At 44.6% G+C, this 19483-nt stretch overlaps 1 protein-coding gene and 1 long non-coding RNA gene across 2 annotated transcripts in view; one reads left to right on the top strand and one right to left on the bottom strand.

Annotated features, from left to right (window-relative positions):
- The first annotated feature begins 1197 nt into the window (after window positions 1-1197).
- LOC310905086 lies at window positions 1198-19477 on the top strand. Its single transcript, XR_014588775.1, has 3 exons — window positions 1198-1372; window positions 6487-6599; window positions 18298-19477. It is a non-coding gene; the product is annotated as an uncharacterized lncRNA (long non-coding RNA).
- Window positions 14741-19483, bottom strand: part of HOMER2 (homer scaffold protein 2) — a 54430-nt gene continuing 49687 nt past the window's right edge. The window contains exons 8-9 of the mRNA XM_083850677.1: window positions 16364-16444; window positions 14741-15021 (exon numbers count right to left, since the gene is read on the bottom strand). Coding sequence (XP_083706803.1) covers window positions 14833-15021; window positions 16364-16444 — 270 coding nt within the window. The 3' untranslated portion in view covers window positions 14741-14832. The remainder of the gene's footprint in view (window positions 15022-16363; window positions 16445-19483) is intronic.

Below are 19483 nucleotides of genomic sequence, written 5' to 3'. Positions count from 1 at the left end.
AGCAATTTTTGTGACAGGAGCAACAGGTGGGGATTCATTTTTTACCATTTTGTCACCTGCTTTTTTGGGAGTGAGATTTTTTTTTCTCTCCACTAACACCAAACCAAGCAGACAAAAGTGGCAGCAGAAGCACAGGCCCATGCTTTATCAGCACGAGGCACCTCTGATGTGATGCCTGCAGAGGGGAGCTGGTGCGCACAGGGCCACCGTGTGCCAAGGCCAAGCTCAGCTGGGTGTGAAGGCCTCACTGAGCTGGGGAGGGGCAGGGGTATTTTATGGCACAGAATTCAGCATCCCATGTGCTGAATTTCTCACATAGAACAGGACTGAGGACAAAATCTCATCCTTCAGTAGGATGAAGCTGAGCAAAAACTTCTTGCGAACATGGAGAGCTCTTCCTCAAGGTTACATGAGATACAGGCTATTGAGCTTCATGTTTGGAGGTGTGGTTGTGGAAAGGGTGAACTGAAGAAAGGGACAAAACAAAATAGAATGACGTATATCTTTCCAAATCTGCTGTGTTTTCAGCAAGCCCTGAGGCCTGTTCCTGGTGTTGCTGCCGCACTGCAGCCCATGGGACGCTGGCGCCCCGTGGCCATGCATGCGTTTGCTGCTGTGAGGCTCGGTTTGTTCCACAGGGCCAAGCCACAGCAGCTTTTCTTTGAGATGCCCCAATATAAGAGGACCAAAAAAGATTTCTTACTGAAGTACTTTCAGATTTATCTTCTGGCTCTCTGTGACTGTGATGTGTACCGTGCTGCTGGCACCGGGCTATTTGCACCATGCAGGGACAAAAAAGTGGAGAAAGTGGGGTGGCTGCTTGGCTCTGTGACGAGCTGCTCTGCCAGACAGGATTAATATTAATCTTCAGAACTGCTGTGACAGCTCTTGAAATGTAATACCTTTCTTAAAGCATCTCCTCCGGGGCTAGTAAATGGACCCTCTCAGTGGGAATAGTCTGCCCTGACCATCTGTTAAACCTGAGAAATGCAGCTGTCTGGCTTTAAAGGGTTAATAGCGCACAGAACTGCTGTAGCCCAGCAAGGAGGCAAAGAATTGGTTCCTACAAATCAGTCAGTGTCCCGGCAGCTTGTGAGCTCTCAAACTAGACATGGGCAGGCCAGGCAGCCGCCGGCGGTATTTTTAGGGAGGTTTAAAGTTAATATATTCAAAGACTATTTGGTCTGATGGAGAGAGTTTCCCTTTGACAGCTAGCGCTTTGATCGCAGCACGAGCAGGATCGCACGCAGCCGGCACCCAGCGCCTCCGAAGCTCCTCCTCACGAAGCTCCTCTGTGAAGAAGCCCCCGGCAGCACACAGGGCTGATTCTCGGGCTGGGTACGGACTCTTCTGCAAAATGATACTGCATTAGGTGAGTCAGGGCTGAACGTGGACACCCCGAAGTGATCCAGAGGCTGATCTAATGGGGTCTTAAGGAAGGATGTCACTTAGTTTGTGCATGTAGTCTCAGCTCAAAGAGCCTCCTTGGATTCATTTAATACCCTTTGGCAATTGATACTGATGTATGTAATGTGCTTCACCCAACGTTAAAGACCCCAAGGACTCTCCCCATTCAGACCATGCGCTCCTCCTTCCCGCAGCTGATTTCTAAGCTGTGCTGCTGGCAGAGGCCGGGGAGCAGCCTGTGTGCCCATGCCCCCATGGCTCTGAATGGCCCGGGGCCTGCAGCCGCGTTGATGGTATCGAGCAATGTCTGCCGGCTCGGTGTCACTTCTCCAACCCATAACTGGGCAACTCCAAGGCTTCACTGCCTTATGGATGGCTCCGACAGGGTGTGGTTGTTGAACTTACCTGCTTCTTTAGCCTGTTTTAAGACTGATCATCACTGCAGGCAGAACAAGAGGGCCATACTGTGCCTGACAGCTGCAGCCACTTGCCTTTCTCTGCCTTCTTGTTAAAACAGCTGGACAAAGGCTGAAATCCCATTGCTGGTGCTGCTGCTGCTGGTCTCCTGCTGCCCCTCATGCCCCAGAAACCCCTTCGCCCACTTCCAGTCACTTCTTTTATCCCTTAAAATGAGAAAATGCAGATGTATGTCAGGACACCTGGAGCAAGAAGAACAAAGCTGATCAGCATGAAAGCATTCATTAGGAAAACAAAAAGATGAAAAATGCTTCTTGCTGCTGTCCTTTTTTACAGGGAAGAGGTGGGTAGATAAGTGTGCACCCTTTGAGAAAAATGAGATTTGAGGTTACGCATGCTTTCAATTGAAAAGCATTTTTAATCCCCAAACTTCCTGTTTGCATCAGAGAGAACAGTTGCACACTGCATGCCATAATAACGTGGTATTGTGAGAAAGAGGAATGCATCATTTCAATTAAATCCACAGCGATGATAAAAGGTGAATGGTATTGAAGGCATCTTTTAATAAATGCCACGGCAGAGCCTGGCAGTGGAAGCAGCTCAGAACAATATGTGACCGAATCCCTGTGGAGGGAGCACACACTGGAAGCTGCTCCAGAACATGGCATTTTTTTTCCTGGTGAAAAAGCGTGTGATTTTTCATTCTCAGCATGTCATGCTAAGCTGAAAGCAAGAAGCAGCAGAATTAAATCTGCTCAGGTAGCAGTGACATTAACAGCTCAGCTACTAGTGAAAATGCTGTGTAAAACAAGCCATCCTTAGCAAGCCATTGCTCTAGCATTAAAAACGATTCACTAAGTGCTCAGAAAATATATTTAACCACAATCTACCCTTGCTTATTTTCCATCGGACACCCCCTCCTGCCCCAGTTCCCCAGCCCCTTCTCAAGCTCCCCTCTGATCATCTCCCAAGCAAATCCTCCTGGTTTATCTGCCACAGTTTTGGGGCTTCATCCTCTGGCTTCAGCCCTTGGCTGGGGGTGATGGCACCTCCCAAAGGACCAGCACATCTCCAGCAAAGAGCAGAGGACATGGGCAAAAAACAGCCTCCTGGGCAGAGGGCTGCAGGTGAGCGCAGCCAGCCCTGAACAAGTGCATCCCAATGGAAAAGGGAGCAGCGAGCCACAGCAAAACACAGAGCTGCCCTGCTGATAGCCAAAGGATGTGGAGTGTGGGGAAATGTTCTTGCATGGCTTTTGTTTTGATGGTGAACAGCTCGTTATCCCGAAACCAGGGAAGTGCAGATTTCCACCATCCCCTCCCTCCAGGCTGGGCTGCAGCTGGGAAAACGCACTCAGCATCCTACCAGGAGACTGGTCTGATCCCAGTTTGATTCAGTTAGTCACTCTTAATGTCATAACAACACTTGCAAATGCCCTCTGTCCCAAGGCAATATGTCGTGCCTTCCTCTGAACACCACCCTATAGATGTCTGTTCAAAAGCACAGGCTAGCTCAGAACCAGCAGCCACCCCCCCCACTCCGTCCCAGCTTCCATCCGCCTCCCACAGAGGCGGGTTTGAGAGCACCAGGACCAGTGACGGGGTCCTGGCCCTTCAGCAGTGGGCACTACAGGTGCTGGGGTGACGAAGCAGATCTGTCCTGCTCCAGGAAAGATGCTCGAATCGATATTCATCAGCAAGTGAGTCACTGCCCGTCCCACGGTCTCTTCCTGCTAAGCAGCGGTGACGGCAAAAAGGGATCGAGCGCCTACATGTCCCCTAGCCTACACGGAAACTCTGCTGCCGTCCCCTCCTCCAGAGCCGTCAGGCCAAGTACTTCAGAATAAATATGCTGAGAAGTGTGCACAAACACACGAGTCTGCAGCCGGGCACACAGAGGGGAAAAGCAGAGGTACATTCTGTCTGCTGTGCCCAAAGGAGTGCTTTTCACAGGTAAATGCTGTGGGTATCAGATCGTGGGGACCCTTGGGGACAAGGCCGCTGCCTGCCCTGTGAGGGCACCTGCCTCACCGGACCAGCCTCTGTCCCTGCAGGATCGCTGCCAGCACTGTTTCCCATGGCGATGTGAGTGGCTTTCTGGCAGGGTTGCAGTCATCCGTACAGCTATAATTAACCTTCAGCTGGGTAAAGAGACATCTGGACCAGAGGAGAACCAGACGTCTAGAGAAACCCCTCAACACATGCCTCCTCTGCTGGCCTCACCTATGAAGAAACACTCACCATTGAGGAGGGGGGGTGTTTGTCATCTGCTTGGCCACATCGTGAGCCAGAAGGAAACAGCAAAAAGAGACTGGAAAGCACAGCCGGGGCATGAAGCATGGCAGCATCCTGCATCCCCTGGGGATCTCATGCTCAGTGTTATCTGTTTACACACGTAACACTCCCTTCACCTTCACATGTTTTTATCACATACAAAAAACAGGGACTTGTACGTCAGTAATACTTTATCCATGCATTTACGTTTCTTTTTGAAAGAGGAGACGTGCTCAGCAATGCTGGTTGTATCCCAAAATGACCGAAAATCAAATTTATAACAGCATCTATATCTGCTTCTGAAGAAAGCTGTCCAGCATTTGTTCAAAACCTTGGCAGGTCTCCAGTTCCCACCTGTGAGATACAAAAGCAGGAAAGCTGAAGCTGTGCTTCCCTAAGGTGGGGACAGCCCACCTGATGGAGGGGCCAGGACCCTGGACCCCCCTCATCTTCCGTTTGTACCAACAAGGCATACAAAATCTCAATTTAATGGAGAAGAGCAATGCTGCTGTGCAATGTGTCACTGCCTCTTTTTTATTTTTTTTAAACAGCATTTGTGTGTGTGTCTCAGCACTGTCCTGAAGCTATTCCCCTCCCACTGCAATGACTGTGCTGATGACCATGGGACCTCTGCACCGTAAGGAGGAAGTGAATCACTGCATTTTCCCAGGTTTCAGAGCCAGGGATTATCTCTATAAATGCACCCAGCACTGCTGTATATAAGCAGGATTTGAACAACATAAATAATTTCTTTCTTGGGTTCTTTCTTCATGAAACTCCAGGATCTCATTTGGCATCATTCATTGCCAGGCTAATGAACAATGCAAACCTGCACTTGCCGAAAAATGAAAGCCGTTGCTAATGGCAGCAATGAAATAAATGGCAAAAGCCTGAAAATAAATTGCTTTGAAAACTGATACAATTCAGTATGACATGATAATGCAAAAAGGTTGCTTGTCCGGGTGTTATTTGTAATTCCCTGTATGTCTGAATTCCCTCCAGCCAGCATACATTAAACACAATCCAAAGCATATGCAACAAATCATATTCAATGATGGAAACTTGGGAGAAAAGCAAGAGCTTGATCTCTCTTGATTACAACAAGCCACAGACTTCTTTTTTTTGCAGACTGCCAGTACTAAGGAGTGAAGAGCACATTAAAGGAAAAAAAAATACTCAAATCAATGTCCTTCATGTAATGATGAATATATCTGCTTATAAATGTGAATAATTAGATGCAGACCACTGTCACAAAATGTTGTTCAGGGTATGTAAGCCCTTGTGCAGATTGTGGTGTCCGTCCCAACAGGGGAGGAGGTCGGTGTGGCGACTGGCGCGGTGATGCTGGTCCACACGAGCACGAGGACATGCATTTGTTACAAGAGGCCTTGTGCATTGCAGCCTCGTTGGCCCCAAAGCTCCGTTCAGGCTGGATTGACTCAGAAAAATGTTTTTAGCTGCTGCTCCTGTGCATATGGGGCCTTAAAGAGGCTGGGCCCCAAATTGTCACTAATATAACCGAGCGGCAACAAGGATTTCTTATTTTCACCCCAAATGAAAGTCAACAGCTTTCCATCTAGAGATCATGTCAGACAGCGCTTCTAGATAGATTGAGCTGTTCTGACAAGGTATTGAAATGTATTTGATTTCAAAGGAAGGTGTTGAGACCTGAAGGGGAGCTAGCAAGGAGATTGGGCTTTGAAGGATTCGCAGGCAGAGGTGCGAGTTAAGTACCACTCAGCTGCGATGGTCTGGCAGATGTTCCCAGCCATGCGTGATTGCAATAAGCTTGGAGGTGTTTGCCTTGTAAAGGTTAACCAAGCTCTTAAAATTCACCAGCCCTCAGACCTTTGTAGGCCAGGACGTGGGACAGCTACATGGCCACGCTGCTGTGATGCGTGTCAGGTAACGCCATCAGAAGGCGTTCCAGGTTGCCCACCTGGCCTTTACAGAGCTCGTTTCTGAGGCTGGATTGCCGCCTTCAGTGCTGCCAACTGCAATCAGATCTGGCAGGGCCCCCGGTAGGGTAGTTTCTGCTGTTTGTAAGGGGTGGTTAGGCTTTGCTCCAGGCAGTGCAGTGGCTGAAGCACAGCTGCAGGGCAGGGCCAGAGCTGCGTTCACTGCCTGGCTTTACCTCTCCAGCCGTTGCTGCTATACATTGATATCTCACACACACATTGCAATTGTTCACAGGACAAGGCTGGCCTGTTCCACGTTAGGCTCACTGGTGTGCTGTTCTGCTCTGGTCGGCAATGCTGATTAGGTAAAGGATATTTATAATCTTTAAAATGATTTACTAGCTTTTGGACACTACTTAGGAGATAAAAAGAAATAGATGAAAATGCAGACATTTCGCTACTTATAAACTGACAGAGGGTCTCTACTGCAGGGAAGTGTGCAGGATCCACAGGATGTTCAGAAAGGCGGTGAGAAGGATGGGATTTGTGCGTGAGCAACACCCAGGTCTCCTCTGAAGTCTGGAAACAGTGATGAGAACAACAGGTAATTAATACCTTGGGTTCCCTGCCCTTGTTCGGTGCAGGCATACCTTTAGATGAAAAGTGTGGCAGATGAAAAGTGTTTGGACAGGGTAACGTGGGATTTTGTGTAAGTCCAGCTCTGTCACCAGTTACATGTGGCACACAGAGTACAAGCCTGCTCCTGCCTGGCGGTCTTGCCCCACACACACTGCCTTTATACAGCACTTCCCAGTGGTGGTGTGGTGGTTTTTCCCTCTAAAAGGAAAGATGTTAGAGTTTAAGCTTTTCCTGTGTTGCTGAATGAATACATGGAGCGCGCAGCGAATACCAGAAGGAGCACGTATTACTAAGTCATTCATCTGCTGATGTGTCAAACATTACACCAAAACTTCATCTCACCTTCACTCGTATTTTCATCAGAAATCCCAAGGTGGCATATCACAGCTCGATACCACATAGCTAGGCAAAAACCTGTTTAATGAATAACTTGAGAGGTACAAACCCCATTTTGGAGACTTTCCAAGCTTTCTGATACGAATCCAGTCAAAAGTGAAAATGAAGGGATTATCGGCACGCAGCAGCTGATTTCCCTGACGGCTCTCCGGCCTGGCTGTTTCTGTTGGAAGCGTTCATCACCTGCACGCCAAGCAGCCAGCGAGGAGCAGCCTTTCCCGCTGACCACTTGCATTCTACCGCAGCACACATAAGCTGCTTTCAGAGCTCATGGACTGCTCAAGTTTGCTGAGCTGCTTGTCAGAGCTATTGATGGCTCCTTGTAGAAGAGCTTTGGTGAAAGGTCAGGGGCAGATGTGCTTCTTGCTCACCCCAAGCCTGACATTTGCAACCTTGTAACCCAGAGTAACAAAGGCGCAATGAGCCTTATCCATTTAACATTCTTCAAGCCTTTTAAATTCCTTTGGGAAAGCCTGGGCTGATGCCAAGACAGCTAACACCGTTTCTGTACAATGAATACAACGATGCTGAGAGCATGTTTATGTACAATCCATAGCTGCACTGCAGTGTTACCCTCTCCCCAGGGATGGGCTGTTGAACAAGGACTGTGTCAGCAGACACCAGTGGGGACCTTGGAAAACTCCTCTGAGAGGGCTCTTGTTAACCTCTGGATGCTGATGGAGAAGATGATTGATGTCAAAACACCCCTAATTTCAAAGCAAAGAGTTAATTCTGAGTCCTATTAGTCCCTCCAAAGAAAATGCCAGAGTAGCTCTGGCTGCCCCTGCGGCTGCTTCATCTGTTACAGGACTCCCATGGGGCTTGGGGTATGCTCGGTCCTGAGCATCCTCCAAAAACGGTGACAAAAAGACTTCTACTGATAGACCTTTCTCAGCACGCACTAAGTCCCAAATTCCATGCCACAGTATTTCTAGAAACTACTTTTCCAGTGTAGCATGCATGTACCTGTCCAGCCCTGGATGTGCTAACAGTTTGAAAGAAGTGAAAGAGGACAAAGTCTTTTAAGCTCAACCTCATGGAAAAAAGGTTTTAAAGAGGGTGTATCTAAGGCACTATAGCATATGTATAGATCAAAATCACATTCTTCTTATTAAATAACAGGATTACCTTGAGTTCAGCGTCACAACCACCTGATACACTTCAGGGAAAGGACGTTCATTTTCTGAAGTCAATGAAGACAGCGAGACAAGAGATTTTACTTAAACTATATATTTTTACATAAAACAACTTTATGTTACAATAAAATCAGATAAAAATCACAAAGTTGTATAATAAGTTCATAAAGAAAAAAATCAAGTTTTTCTTTTATATATATAAAACCCAGCATTTACTGCTACTAGGAGTCTAAATGTTAACAATGACTGTCCATGGCCAATTTGAGAAAAAATAATAGGAGGAAAGTACTTTTTCACAGCAGACAAAATGACGAGGTAAGAGATGTTTTTACAATGATCCAACTGTAGTAAACACTTCAGTTTTCATTAAACCATATACTAAATATAACAAAACCAAAGAAAAATGTACATTTAGAGCACTGCAGTGTTTTCCCACAGTTGTATATCAACAAATTGTCAGTCATTCACTAAACTTTACTTGAAACAGTAAAAACAGGGTGTATGTTTATCTTCAGTACTAAAATCTCATAATAATCTAAATATTTTGGTATAGCAGACCACACTAAAACATTCCCAGAACTTTCAACTACAAGGGATATATTTATGTTAAAATCGATGTGCTTTGTTTGTTCTTCATGATGAGTTTTACAGAATATTATGTTCATGATTACTATCAGGCAATTAAATGAAAACATCTAAATGCTGCAAAATACTCTTTTATTGAGCATAACTCCCTTTTCACACACCCAGGTTTATCAACGTACTGCAAACTTACAAGCTTAGTTCACAAAACTTGCATTATCAGTCTTTTTTAGCTAGTATATGGCTAAAATAATTATTGCTGACCAGTGTTCAACAAAAATACAATAGCAGATAGATTTTTCTCAAGTGCCCGTCTTTGTATGTGCCATTATTATCAGGTAACTAAATGAACAGAAAGGAAACAGTGATCTATTTCAAAATATGCATATAAAACTTTTTGGAGGTATAGGCACCTTCATTTGAAGACTGAGTTTAGGCTGTCTGTTAAAAAAAAAAAAAAAGAGAGAGAGAAGAGCAAACACAAAACACAGCAGAAAGTCAAACTGTGAGACATCCCGGAATACCCCAAGCAAAGCCCCCGGCCAGGACCAGCTCTGCCCTGCAGCCTGCAGGAGAAGCCTCCTTTTGGAAGCACGTCACGTTTACCATTAATCTCCTGACTCTGTGTTTCACTTCAGGTGTCTTACTGTTTACCATAGAGAACATTATTTAAGACAAGCAGACTTCACAGAACGGTCAAGTTTATCTTCTAAAAATCAGTAGAAAGCACTGAGAGCTCCTCAGGACTGCGTGTGTGTCATCCCAGCCACCTGTGTGGGTCAGCCCACAGGTCTCGTGACTCTCCGCTTGGACCTGCTTCTGGATTGAACACCGTGTGCCTACGTATTGCTTTGCCTGACACATAGCTGTGTGGTGAGCATAAGTCACGGGAAGAAGTGTGACCGTAGGGTAGCTCTGTGTCTTACAGCTGCTAAACCGTGCCCACCACCACAAGATGCTCCCCCCAGGGCTGAACCTGCCTCCCTGCCTCTCTCAACGTCCCACTGCAGAGCCCCCATGGGACAACAACAGCTCTTCGTGTGCTTGATGGAAAGTTTCTGAGTGTAAGCCAGCACTGTTTGATCGGTCCTGCTAGGCTCTCGTGCTGCTCGGCTGTGGGTGGGTGTTCACCTCTCATTCCCCACATGGCAGTGTTTCTGATATGCTGAAGACTTTTTGATATTTTCAGGCTTCACAAGCCCAGAACTTCCCGGACAAAGCGGGAGGGGCCGACTGCTCGGCAGTGGCCATCCTACACCTAGACAGTCTGGGGCTGCGGATGGAGCACGTCCTTCACTGAAGCTCTGATAAAACCATCAGCAAACTCAGCTGCTGCCTAAGCAACTTGCACCTCTTTCCTTTGGATTCAGCCTCTGTAATGCACTGAGATGAATGGGGCGCCTCACCCTGACGGTGACGTTATCTTGGTTAACCCATAGGCTAAGGAAGACAATGCTGTATTTGTTAGGAGCCATTATGCCTTTGAAGGGCTGTGTTTGGAAGAGCCTAAGGACATGCTCCAGGTCATGGCAGTGGCAGAGATGGGGACTTGTCCTCTGTTGGCTGGGGAGCAGTCAGAGGTGACCAGAAATGAATAAGGCAGCCATGGGGAGAAAGCGAACACTCAGGGAAAAAAATTAAATGTTGTTACAGAAGAGTGACAAAGCACAGGAACAGTTTGTGCCTGGCTTGGAGGGGACGTGGTGCTTTGGAAGTGATGACGGGATGTCATGGATAGCAGAAACCCTCCTGGCTCTCTTCAGTTCATCGAGCTGCTTTAAAAAAAGTTCACACTACATTTCTCACTAAAAATAAAATCAGATGTATTAAAAAAGGTATTGCCTAAATAGCATGTGTTTGCTGGGCACAGGCACACCTAGTGTAAAACCATTTGAAAAGAAGAGTGTACTTTGAAAGGTAAGATACACAAAGCGTGAGGAGGCACTGAATTACTTACAAAAACTATGGTTTTCTTGCACTTAGTTCACTTAGTAAAAGAGATGCCAATTAGACCCAGACAGAAAAACACTGAAAAGTATTGACTTTGCTGAAAATGCACTTTTAGGGCAAAAAAAAAAACTAATTGTGAATTTGACTCAAATTCAGCAAATAAAGATTCAGTCAAATAGGAAAAAAGCAAAAGGTCAAACTGTTTTATTTTGGTGTGTGAAACAAGGTTTTAATTTTTTTTTTTCGTTTTGAAATAATTTATTCCAATGATTCGGCTAAGGTCATCTTCCAAAATGCTAAATACGTTATTTAGTATCTGATGAAGCAGTTTATTCCCCTTGACAGCAATTATCTCAAGGTGTTTTTCTGTCGCTGAACATTTTGAAGTTTTTAGTAGAACTGTTTAGTTTATTCCTTATTTTGGCCACAGAACTGAGAGAAAAAGAACAAAACACAACATTATTCAGCAGCTCTAACACCAGGTCAAAGGAATATCTCACTGGAAAACACAGAAGACAGACAGACACTCTCTAACCGGGTGTCCAAAGAGGTCAGCACGGATGTTTGCTCCCCGAGCCACCAGCCTGTGGGTGCCACCAGGGCAGGACACAGCTGGCAGGCAGCGGTGCGGCGGCGGCGCTGGCGCTCGGTGTGCCACGCACAAGGCTTTTGCCAGCGACAACCGTGCAGCTGAGGTAGGAGATATCCTGCCAAGAACCACTCGGAGGGAGAAACCTGTGTCTGGAAGGTGAATCCAGGGTTGCTCAAGGTGAGCTTCAGCCTCGCATAAAGAGACCTCCGCTTAGGCTCGATGGAAATAGAGCTAACCTTCTTCATCAGTGATGGCATGGGGAAATCTGGGTTTGCACAGTGCTGCAGAGTTGCAGTAATGAACAGAAACAAGCTCTGTACTGGGTAGGGGAGATGAGCAGCTGTTGGCAGCATCTGAGGCCATTTCGGAGACATTTGTGGGTTGGGGGAACTCCTCCTGCACAGCCATAGCCATGCCTGCAGGATGCTGCCGGGGGACATTCTGATGCCAGGACAAGTCCCAAGGAACCACCTGGGGCTCACAGTTTGGCACAAGGGGGTTGCTGCCAGACCTTCACAGAGCTTCTAGGAAGGAATGGTGTTTTGTACCCCCATTTCCCACACAGTGGGATCAATGGGCTTCCAGCCCTGGGGCAGGGGCTGGAGAGAGGAGCTGCAGCTGGCGCATGCCCCGCCAGTGTGCTTTTGTACTTAGAAGAGGAAAAATAGAATGGAAGAGAGGGAAAGGTTAAAAATACAGAGTTTTGGGGAGGTTGTAAAGGGGTTATACATAGAAGCTCTCAACTTCCTGCGGTTGGGAAGGAAAAAGAGAGAAAGGGGATGATTATAGCAAGACCTTGGGTGCTTGGAGGATGGAAACATGCTTGGAGTTTCCCACATCATACAGCTGTGCAGAGGCATTCCTGACAGCTCAACATCACAGCAAGAGCAGATACAGAGAGCAGACATTTGGGGTCAGACTAGGAGAGGCAGCCCAGGGATTCCTGGAAGGTCATCCCTTATCGTTCCTCTAGTGAGCATGAAGCAGCCAAAAATAATTGCCCATGTCACAGCTATGCACTGGTTTAACATGCTGGTATTAAATCTGATCTATTAGATTGACGCAATCCCATAGAAACACTTTTCCTGCAATTTAAGAGTGGATTAACACATTCCTAATGAACTGAATCTGGGATAGACCTGACTAAAGCTAGAAAAACAAAAGAATCTGGATTAACCTCAATAAAATAGCTTTTTCACAGGGTCTTTTGCACCCCTCTAACCAGACTGACATTGAAAAGTGTATTTTATATTAAAACCAGAGCAAAAACCCTAAGATCACTCAACGGCAAAAAGGAAGCAAAAGATGGAGCAGGGTCCTCCATGCGAAAGCAATGAGCGCTGTGACGGGAAGCCCCGACCACCTGTACTGCTTGCAGCTCTTCACGGGGCTGTCTCCTGGCTCCCAGCTGACGCAGGCACCGGCTGCGCAAGGGAGCTCTACAGCAGCAGGGGAGGAGAGGAGAAGCGGGACGAGCTGCCTGTTACATGATCGAGTCTGTCTGACTTGCTATCAAATAAGAAGACTAAAAACGGAGATTGCTTGCTCACAACCACACAGTTTCTGACGTCATTTTCAGTTTTGAGAAGTCTGATCTAACCCCGCATTATGCAACTGTTGAATATTCCACGCTGGCAAAGTCTAATTTTCACACTCCTACGTGCTATGTACCTGATTTTTATTTTTATTTTTAAGTATCAACAGCCTACAGCATTTTTTTTAAGAGACTTAAATGGTCATACTGGTTGTAAAAGGTCCTAGCTTCACATCTGTTGTTTAAAAGGATTAAAAGCAAAAATACAAAAAACTCCAGTCTAAACAACAGGCAATGATGATAACACAACAGTAACAGATGAAATGAAAATTCAAGGGACAATTGCAAACAGAACCTATCTCCAGCATGTGGGTTATATGCCCATGTGCAAAAATTATTCAATACATGTTTCGTGTATAACCCACATGTCTTTTAAAGGTCACTTTTAAAATAGAGATGTGCTGAGAATAAAAAACAAACAAACAAACAAAAACTAAAAACAATATGCAAACAGCACGGCATGGGGATTTTATATGAGTCACTGCTGGAATGCACTAACCAGATGCTTAACCAAGCTTTCACCTGATATAAATAAATAATATCCCCTAAACAGAAGTTCTGTCCTGAATGAATTCAGATGCTGTGTAAACAGAATCTCAAACAAGCATACAGAGAAAGAAAAGAAAGAAACTGATGGCAGTCCTAGGGATAAAAGCAAAACTTAGGCTGAATTCTCCTCCCTGATCCTCTGTACATCAGTTGGTGATGCAGAGACTGTCCTTCTTGCTGGAACCTGATGTATGACCTTGCATTACTCAAAATGTATTTAGAGCTGCTGAATAATCAGTGAGAGACTACAACCCTTTCTGCCTTTGTTTTGTTGTTTTTTTTTTGACAGTCTAACTTTGTGACTAACACCCACCCCCTGTCCCCTGAGGGGGGAATGCAGAAATCATAGGAAAGAAAGACTTTGGGTTTCATGCAGTCATTACCTGCAAGTCTCCTGAGCAGGAAGCTGTTTCTGAGTAACACCCTTCCTACCAACTTTACGACGCTTTTCACATCAATGTCTCCTGATCTGCCACTGTGGAAGCTGAACAGCAGTGATCAAGGTGCACAGAGGTGTATGTGCCCTGCATACAAAGCAGCTGTACGACTCCTTCCAAAATAAATATCTGGTCCCAAGACACAGGTGTGCATTTTTCAGATACACATAGTGGCTGAACTATACAGGTTCAAAACTGAGGGCCAAAGAGAGATGATCTTGCTAAGCAAGGGAAGCTGTTCTCTCCTACCAGTTAAGATGCTTGGCTTGAAGTAAGAGCTGGAATTCATTTCTACACTGTTAACTTTGTGTGGACCCAGGCAAGCACATGCTACCTGAATTGAAGGTTATATGAAATCCTCCGGATTTTTTCTGCGAATCAGGCCTGATTGACATGGTCCCTAAAGATACTGGCATGCGTGTGAAGTGATTCACTTGACTGCAGCTCATCACAGGCGCATTTTACCAGGTTGATTTACAAACCGCAGGAGCTCCATCTAATCTTCTCTTTGCTCCGCCAAGGAATAAAAGTGTATGTTGCTAGGAGCGCTGATAGTCCGGACAAGAAAAAGACTTGTTTTCTGTTTCTATGGTTGCAACAGCCCTTAAGAAAGATATAAATTTCCCTGCAACAACTAACTGCATATTCATTTTAAGGTAGATCTAGTTCCAGATTCCTGAGACAGAACCCTCTACCTGTTCCCAACCCCACAAAGCCGGAGCAGCAATATAGAAAGTTTCTAATCTCAACAGAATTCAGTGAGCAGCACGATTGGTTTGGAAAACAAACAAACAAACAAATAAAAAACAAAAACCCAAAATAACCCACAGCAAATTTTCAGCCTCTATGTACAAAAATAATGCAAACAGGTGGAACATTCTAGTTATATTTTGTAAAACACACGTTTGAGATCAACAAAACATCAAACATCCAGACGCTAGATTACAAAAATCTATTGCCATCTAGTTGTCAACCCCAAGTTTAGACAGTCCTTGTCGGAAATCGTGTAATTCATCTATTTTCCCGTCTAGTACATCTAAAAAATTCTTTAATTCAGTTTTAAGGTTGGTCTGCCTATGTTTGCTCTCTTCAACTTCTGTCCTTAGTGTTCTGACTTTCTCTTCAAGATCTTTGTTCTTATTCTCAGCATCCTTAAAGACAAAAAAGACAGTAAGATGAATCATGGAGAAGAACAATGAACAGCATTTAACAGAGTAAAGCAACAAATGGCACCAGATCAGAAAAGTTTGCTTCAACTTCTGCAAACTGATTAACACAAGCACCTCTGAAGCAACTGACAAGTGCTAGTCAGATTAAAGGGGAAAAAAGCCCACGCAGGAAAGGACACATTAAGTGGAAAAGATGCTTTGCATCAGATTTTGTCATTTGGTTGATATCTTAAAATTCAGCTGGATTTAAATCACACAGTGTGCATATATTTCTGTCATTGCTACACTTGCAGAATTAGACACTGTGCCAGCAATTACATACAGAATTATCTATGGCGGTTTAACCTTCAAAGACAAGCTTTAGAAATGACTGCCCAAGGAATAATATTGCTTTATTCAGTACTTTGGGATTTAGTGGTACTTTTTTAAAGTTCTGCATCGCCTCTGTGCGAGAGCTCAGGCATGCTATGGGGCAGCCCAGTAACACTTCCCTTGCTGCATTTTGCTCCTGCTCCTGAGCTGTCCTGCCTGTTCTCCATTTCACGAGTGTAGGCACATGCCTACTCTCCCCAAAAGCCAGAGGCATCATACTTCACCACGCTGAATCAAACCATCTGCAGCACCTGCCACCCCTCAGTAGCCTTCTGACTGACTTTACATCACTTAGATTATTAGAGCGGTGGCATGATTGATTGGATGTGATTTCGTTCATGAGCCTGCTTATATCTGCCCTCCTTCCATGTATTAATTTATCGCACTTCAAGCAAGCCCCGACTCTAACAAGTGATGGCCGTGGCAAGCCCTGAGCCCCGCTGGGTGTGACCACCTCCAGCCCCGCTGCAGCCAGCGGTGCTGCGATGAGGCAGACACAGAAGGCAAATGCGGCATCCTGGGGACTTTGTCCCTGGTGGTACGCAGCTATGCTCATCTGCTTCTTTCCTAAAAGCCTCCCCTGGTGTCACCGTAGCGATTAGCCACGGGTCTTGGTGTGCTGCTCAGCACAGGCAGCTGCTGGCAGCTCCACCAGCATGGAGTAGTGGAAATATAGGATGGGGAATAGCCTGGAATCGGCAGGAGATGGATGCAACACGAACCTGGGTGAACCAATCTGTGCAAACAGCAACGCAAAGAAACAGAGTTATTTATTTACTCCTGTGCTGGAAAGAGCACAGTGGATTTTGCAAGGAATTAGCATTTTTTGGTTTTGCAAAATGGAACTCTTTGCCTTCAAACCTTGAAGCCTGAGCAGAGAAAAGCATGTAGTTATAAGAAAGAAAACAGATGAATCAACTATTCGATAATTAATTTCATTGCTAAACTGTACCTGTAATTGTTGAGATACAGATTCACATTCTGACATTAGCTGTGGTATAATTTCACCCTGCTTTCGGAGCTCTTCCAGTTCCTTTGAAAACATGAAAGAAAAATAATTAATGCAAGTTTCAATTTAAAACATAATGAAAATTTGAGAATATGAAAGGACTCTGCATATTTTATTGTACTCAGCACAGTATTTGGACGTAAAATAATCAAAATAGCATGTCTGCATTCAAAAACACATGCTAATTTTATGCTATAAGACATTTTTTGCTATATTTTTGACTTTGTTCTTCTACAACAGACAATGTAATCCAATATCTAGCATGAATGCCATTAATTATATTAATGAAATCTTAATCTAAAACACATATCCATGCGAAAGATACATTCAATAGGAGGGAAATCTGAAGTGCTGTAATGCTACAAGCAATTTATAGATGGTAGCAAAGAGCAAATTAGACATGAATTTTCAATGATATGTGGCAGCAAAAAAGGCCAGCGAAATTATGAACTGCATGTAGAGAGGCATCATTACAGAGCACAGCTGTGATGGGCTCTTCTCTGTCGCATAGCACTGAGCAACACCTCCCCAAATTTGTGTTCTATTCTGGCACTGCTATCAAAATGGAGAGGACTAGCTGAAAGGAGTTCATGAAAAGAGCAATGTGACTTGAGAGGAGACCGTGTCTCTGGCGGAAATTAAGAGTGCTGACTACATTAACACCACAAATGAACACCACCAAAGCGGGTAGCAGGGAAAGACTCTAAGAAAGCCTGTGCATTTTGCAGAAGGATTGTCAGAGTGAAAAGCACGTTTGCAGGCTCAAGAGAAACTCTGTGCCTTGACGAAAGTGAAAGATCCTCCTGCAGAAACTCTGCCCACATGGGTCATGGTCTCGAGCAAATACGTGTGTGTTGACACAGCACGGCAAAACTATTACCTTCTGGAAGGCAGACTTCTTGGCTATGAAACGTAATTTCTTTCCCAACAGGTGAACTTACAGCATGATACGAGTGTAACGATACACAATTCATGCTCTTCCTCAGAGCCAGACAGTAACGCTTTCAATACTTAGAGGGGTCTTATAAAAAGGATAGAGAAGGACTATTTACTTGGGTAGGTAACGATAGGACAAGGGAGAATGGTTTTAAACTAAAAGAGGATAGATTTAGATTAGACATTAGGAAGAAATTCTTCACTGTAAGGGCAATGAAGCATTGGATCAGGTTGTGCAGAGAAGCTGGGGATGCTCCATCCCTGGAGGCGTTCAAGGCCAGGCTGGACGGGGCCTTGGCCAATGTGATCTAGTGGGTGGCATCCCTGCCTATTGTGGGGGGGGCTGGAACTTGATGAGCTTTAAGGTCCCTTCCAACCCAAGCCATTCTATGATTCTATGTTTTGCCCAAAGCATCATTACATGAATAAATTAGTTTCTTTTTGAGAAACTCTCTACTTCCAAATCCAAATGTTTTTATTTTTTCCTCCCAATTTTCCAGCATTAGTTTACATTCACATAAAAAGACACATCACTTAATACAATAGATTCTTTTTGTAAACTGCACTGAATAATTTGTTTAACTGATGTAAGAGCAATTATAGCCAGGCAATATCCCAGCCACTGATATAGGGAAGGAAAGTGTAATTTACTTTTTATATTGAGATATAAGTTCCCATGTGCATATATATATTTATATATGTATATATACACATAATACCCGGGAGCTCACATTAAAATATAAATATATTATAATATATACACTATCATACTGTATACTGACTATATATAGTATGCATTTGCATATATATACACTATATATATGGTATATGGCATATGGTATATGGTATACAATATATATGTCTATACAAATATTTCAGTAGATAGTTTTGTCCTGGCTCTCATGTCTTTACATTTCTCTCTCCTCATTTTCTACATGAAGAGAATATCAGCAGTTCTTCCCACACGGCAACATCCGTGAGCGGACTTCACGCTGGTTTGAATTGCAAACCATGAAAAGGTCACTTATGGGTGGTTTAGAACTAATCAAGAACCTGCTAATGTAAGTATGCAGTTGGAAAACAAGTTAATATATTGCCAGTGTAAATGGATGATAGGCTGTGATATTCACAAGTCAATTGATTTTCTGGTTCATTTGGTACCACATAAATGTGAATCTTGAGGAAAATGCTAACAAATAAGGGTTATTATACATGCTATTACCACAGGAAGGCTGGGAAGAAAGCATGACATTTTCCTTTGAAATATGGTGCTGAAAACCATATTATATTTATAACAGTGCATCAAAATCCATCTCCCTAAACTATTTCCTTGTGCCATCTTAAAGCCCCTTAACAGTACTGCTTTTAAGAGCACCAGCTGAGATGCTGTAATGGCACATGGCAAACTTTACTGCACCTGCTGACAGCTTTTTCTCTTCAGCCAGCACAGAGCATTTGGTCACTGTAATGAAGGAAAAGACAAGGATCCCATTATTTTCCCCACAGTTCAGGGGCTCCAAGCCATCAACATCAATCTCCTTAGAAAAATGACCACCCTGTACGTCAAAATTGACAAACTGAGGTACTCAAAATGAATCTGAATTTCTCACTCCCGGCATTAGTCTTGAGATCAGAGGAGACTGTAAAATGGCAAAGCTGAAGCACAGGAGCCATTTGGGGGGAAAAAAAAAAAAAAAAAAAAGAGGATCTGTTACGCAAATGCCAAATAGCTTTGTAAATGATGTCTGTTTAATGACAGGTCCCCCTGCTCCTGATGTCTGAGGGAACACAGTACACAGGCACCGGCAACTGAAACTGTTCTCAGCGGACATCTATCTGGCTTGGGGCAACTCGTTTCACCACTCCAGCTCTTCTATTAGGAGTAAAGCACTGCATACAGAAACCACCAAAATAGTGTGCTGTCACAGCAATAATGCATCACGAAACAAGGACCTGAGGAAAACTATTGCTGAAGAGTTCTGCCCGGAAAATCTAGAAACAGGCAACACCCCAGACTTTGGACTTTTTCTGGCTGTAGGTGAGTCAGTTCACAAATCTACATCCATAGTGAGAAGGAGACAGACCAATTCAAACTATAAAACATATGTCCGTTCTGTAATCATGGCG

The sequence above is a fragment of the Anser anser genome (assembly GCF_964211835.1).
Source record: "Anser anser genome assembly, chromosome: 10".
Lineage (NCBI taxonomy): Eukaryota > Metazoa > Chordata > Aves > Anseriformes > Anatidae > Anser > Anser anser.
The sequence above is the reverse complement of the archived record's forward strand: the minus strand, read 5'-3'. Positions and strand labels throughout refer to the sequence as shown.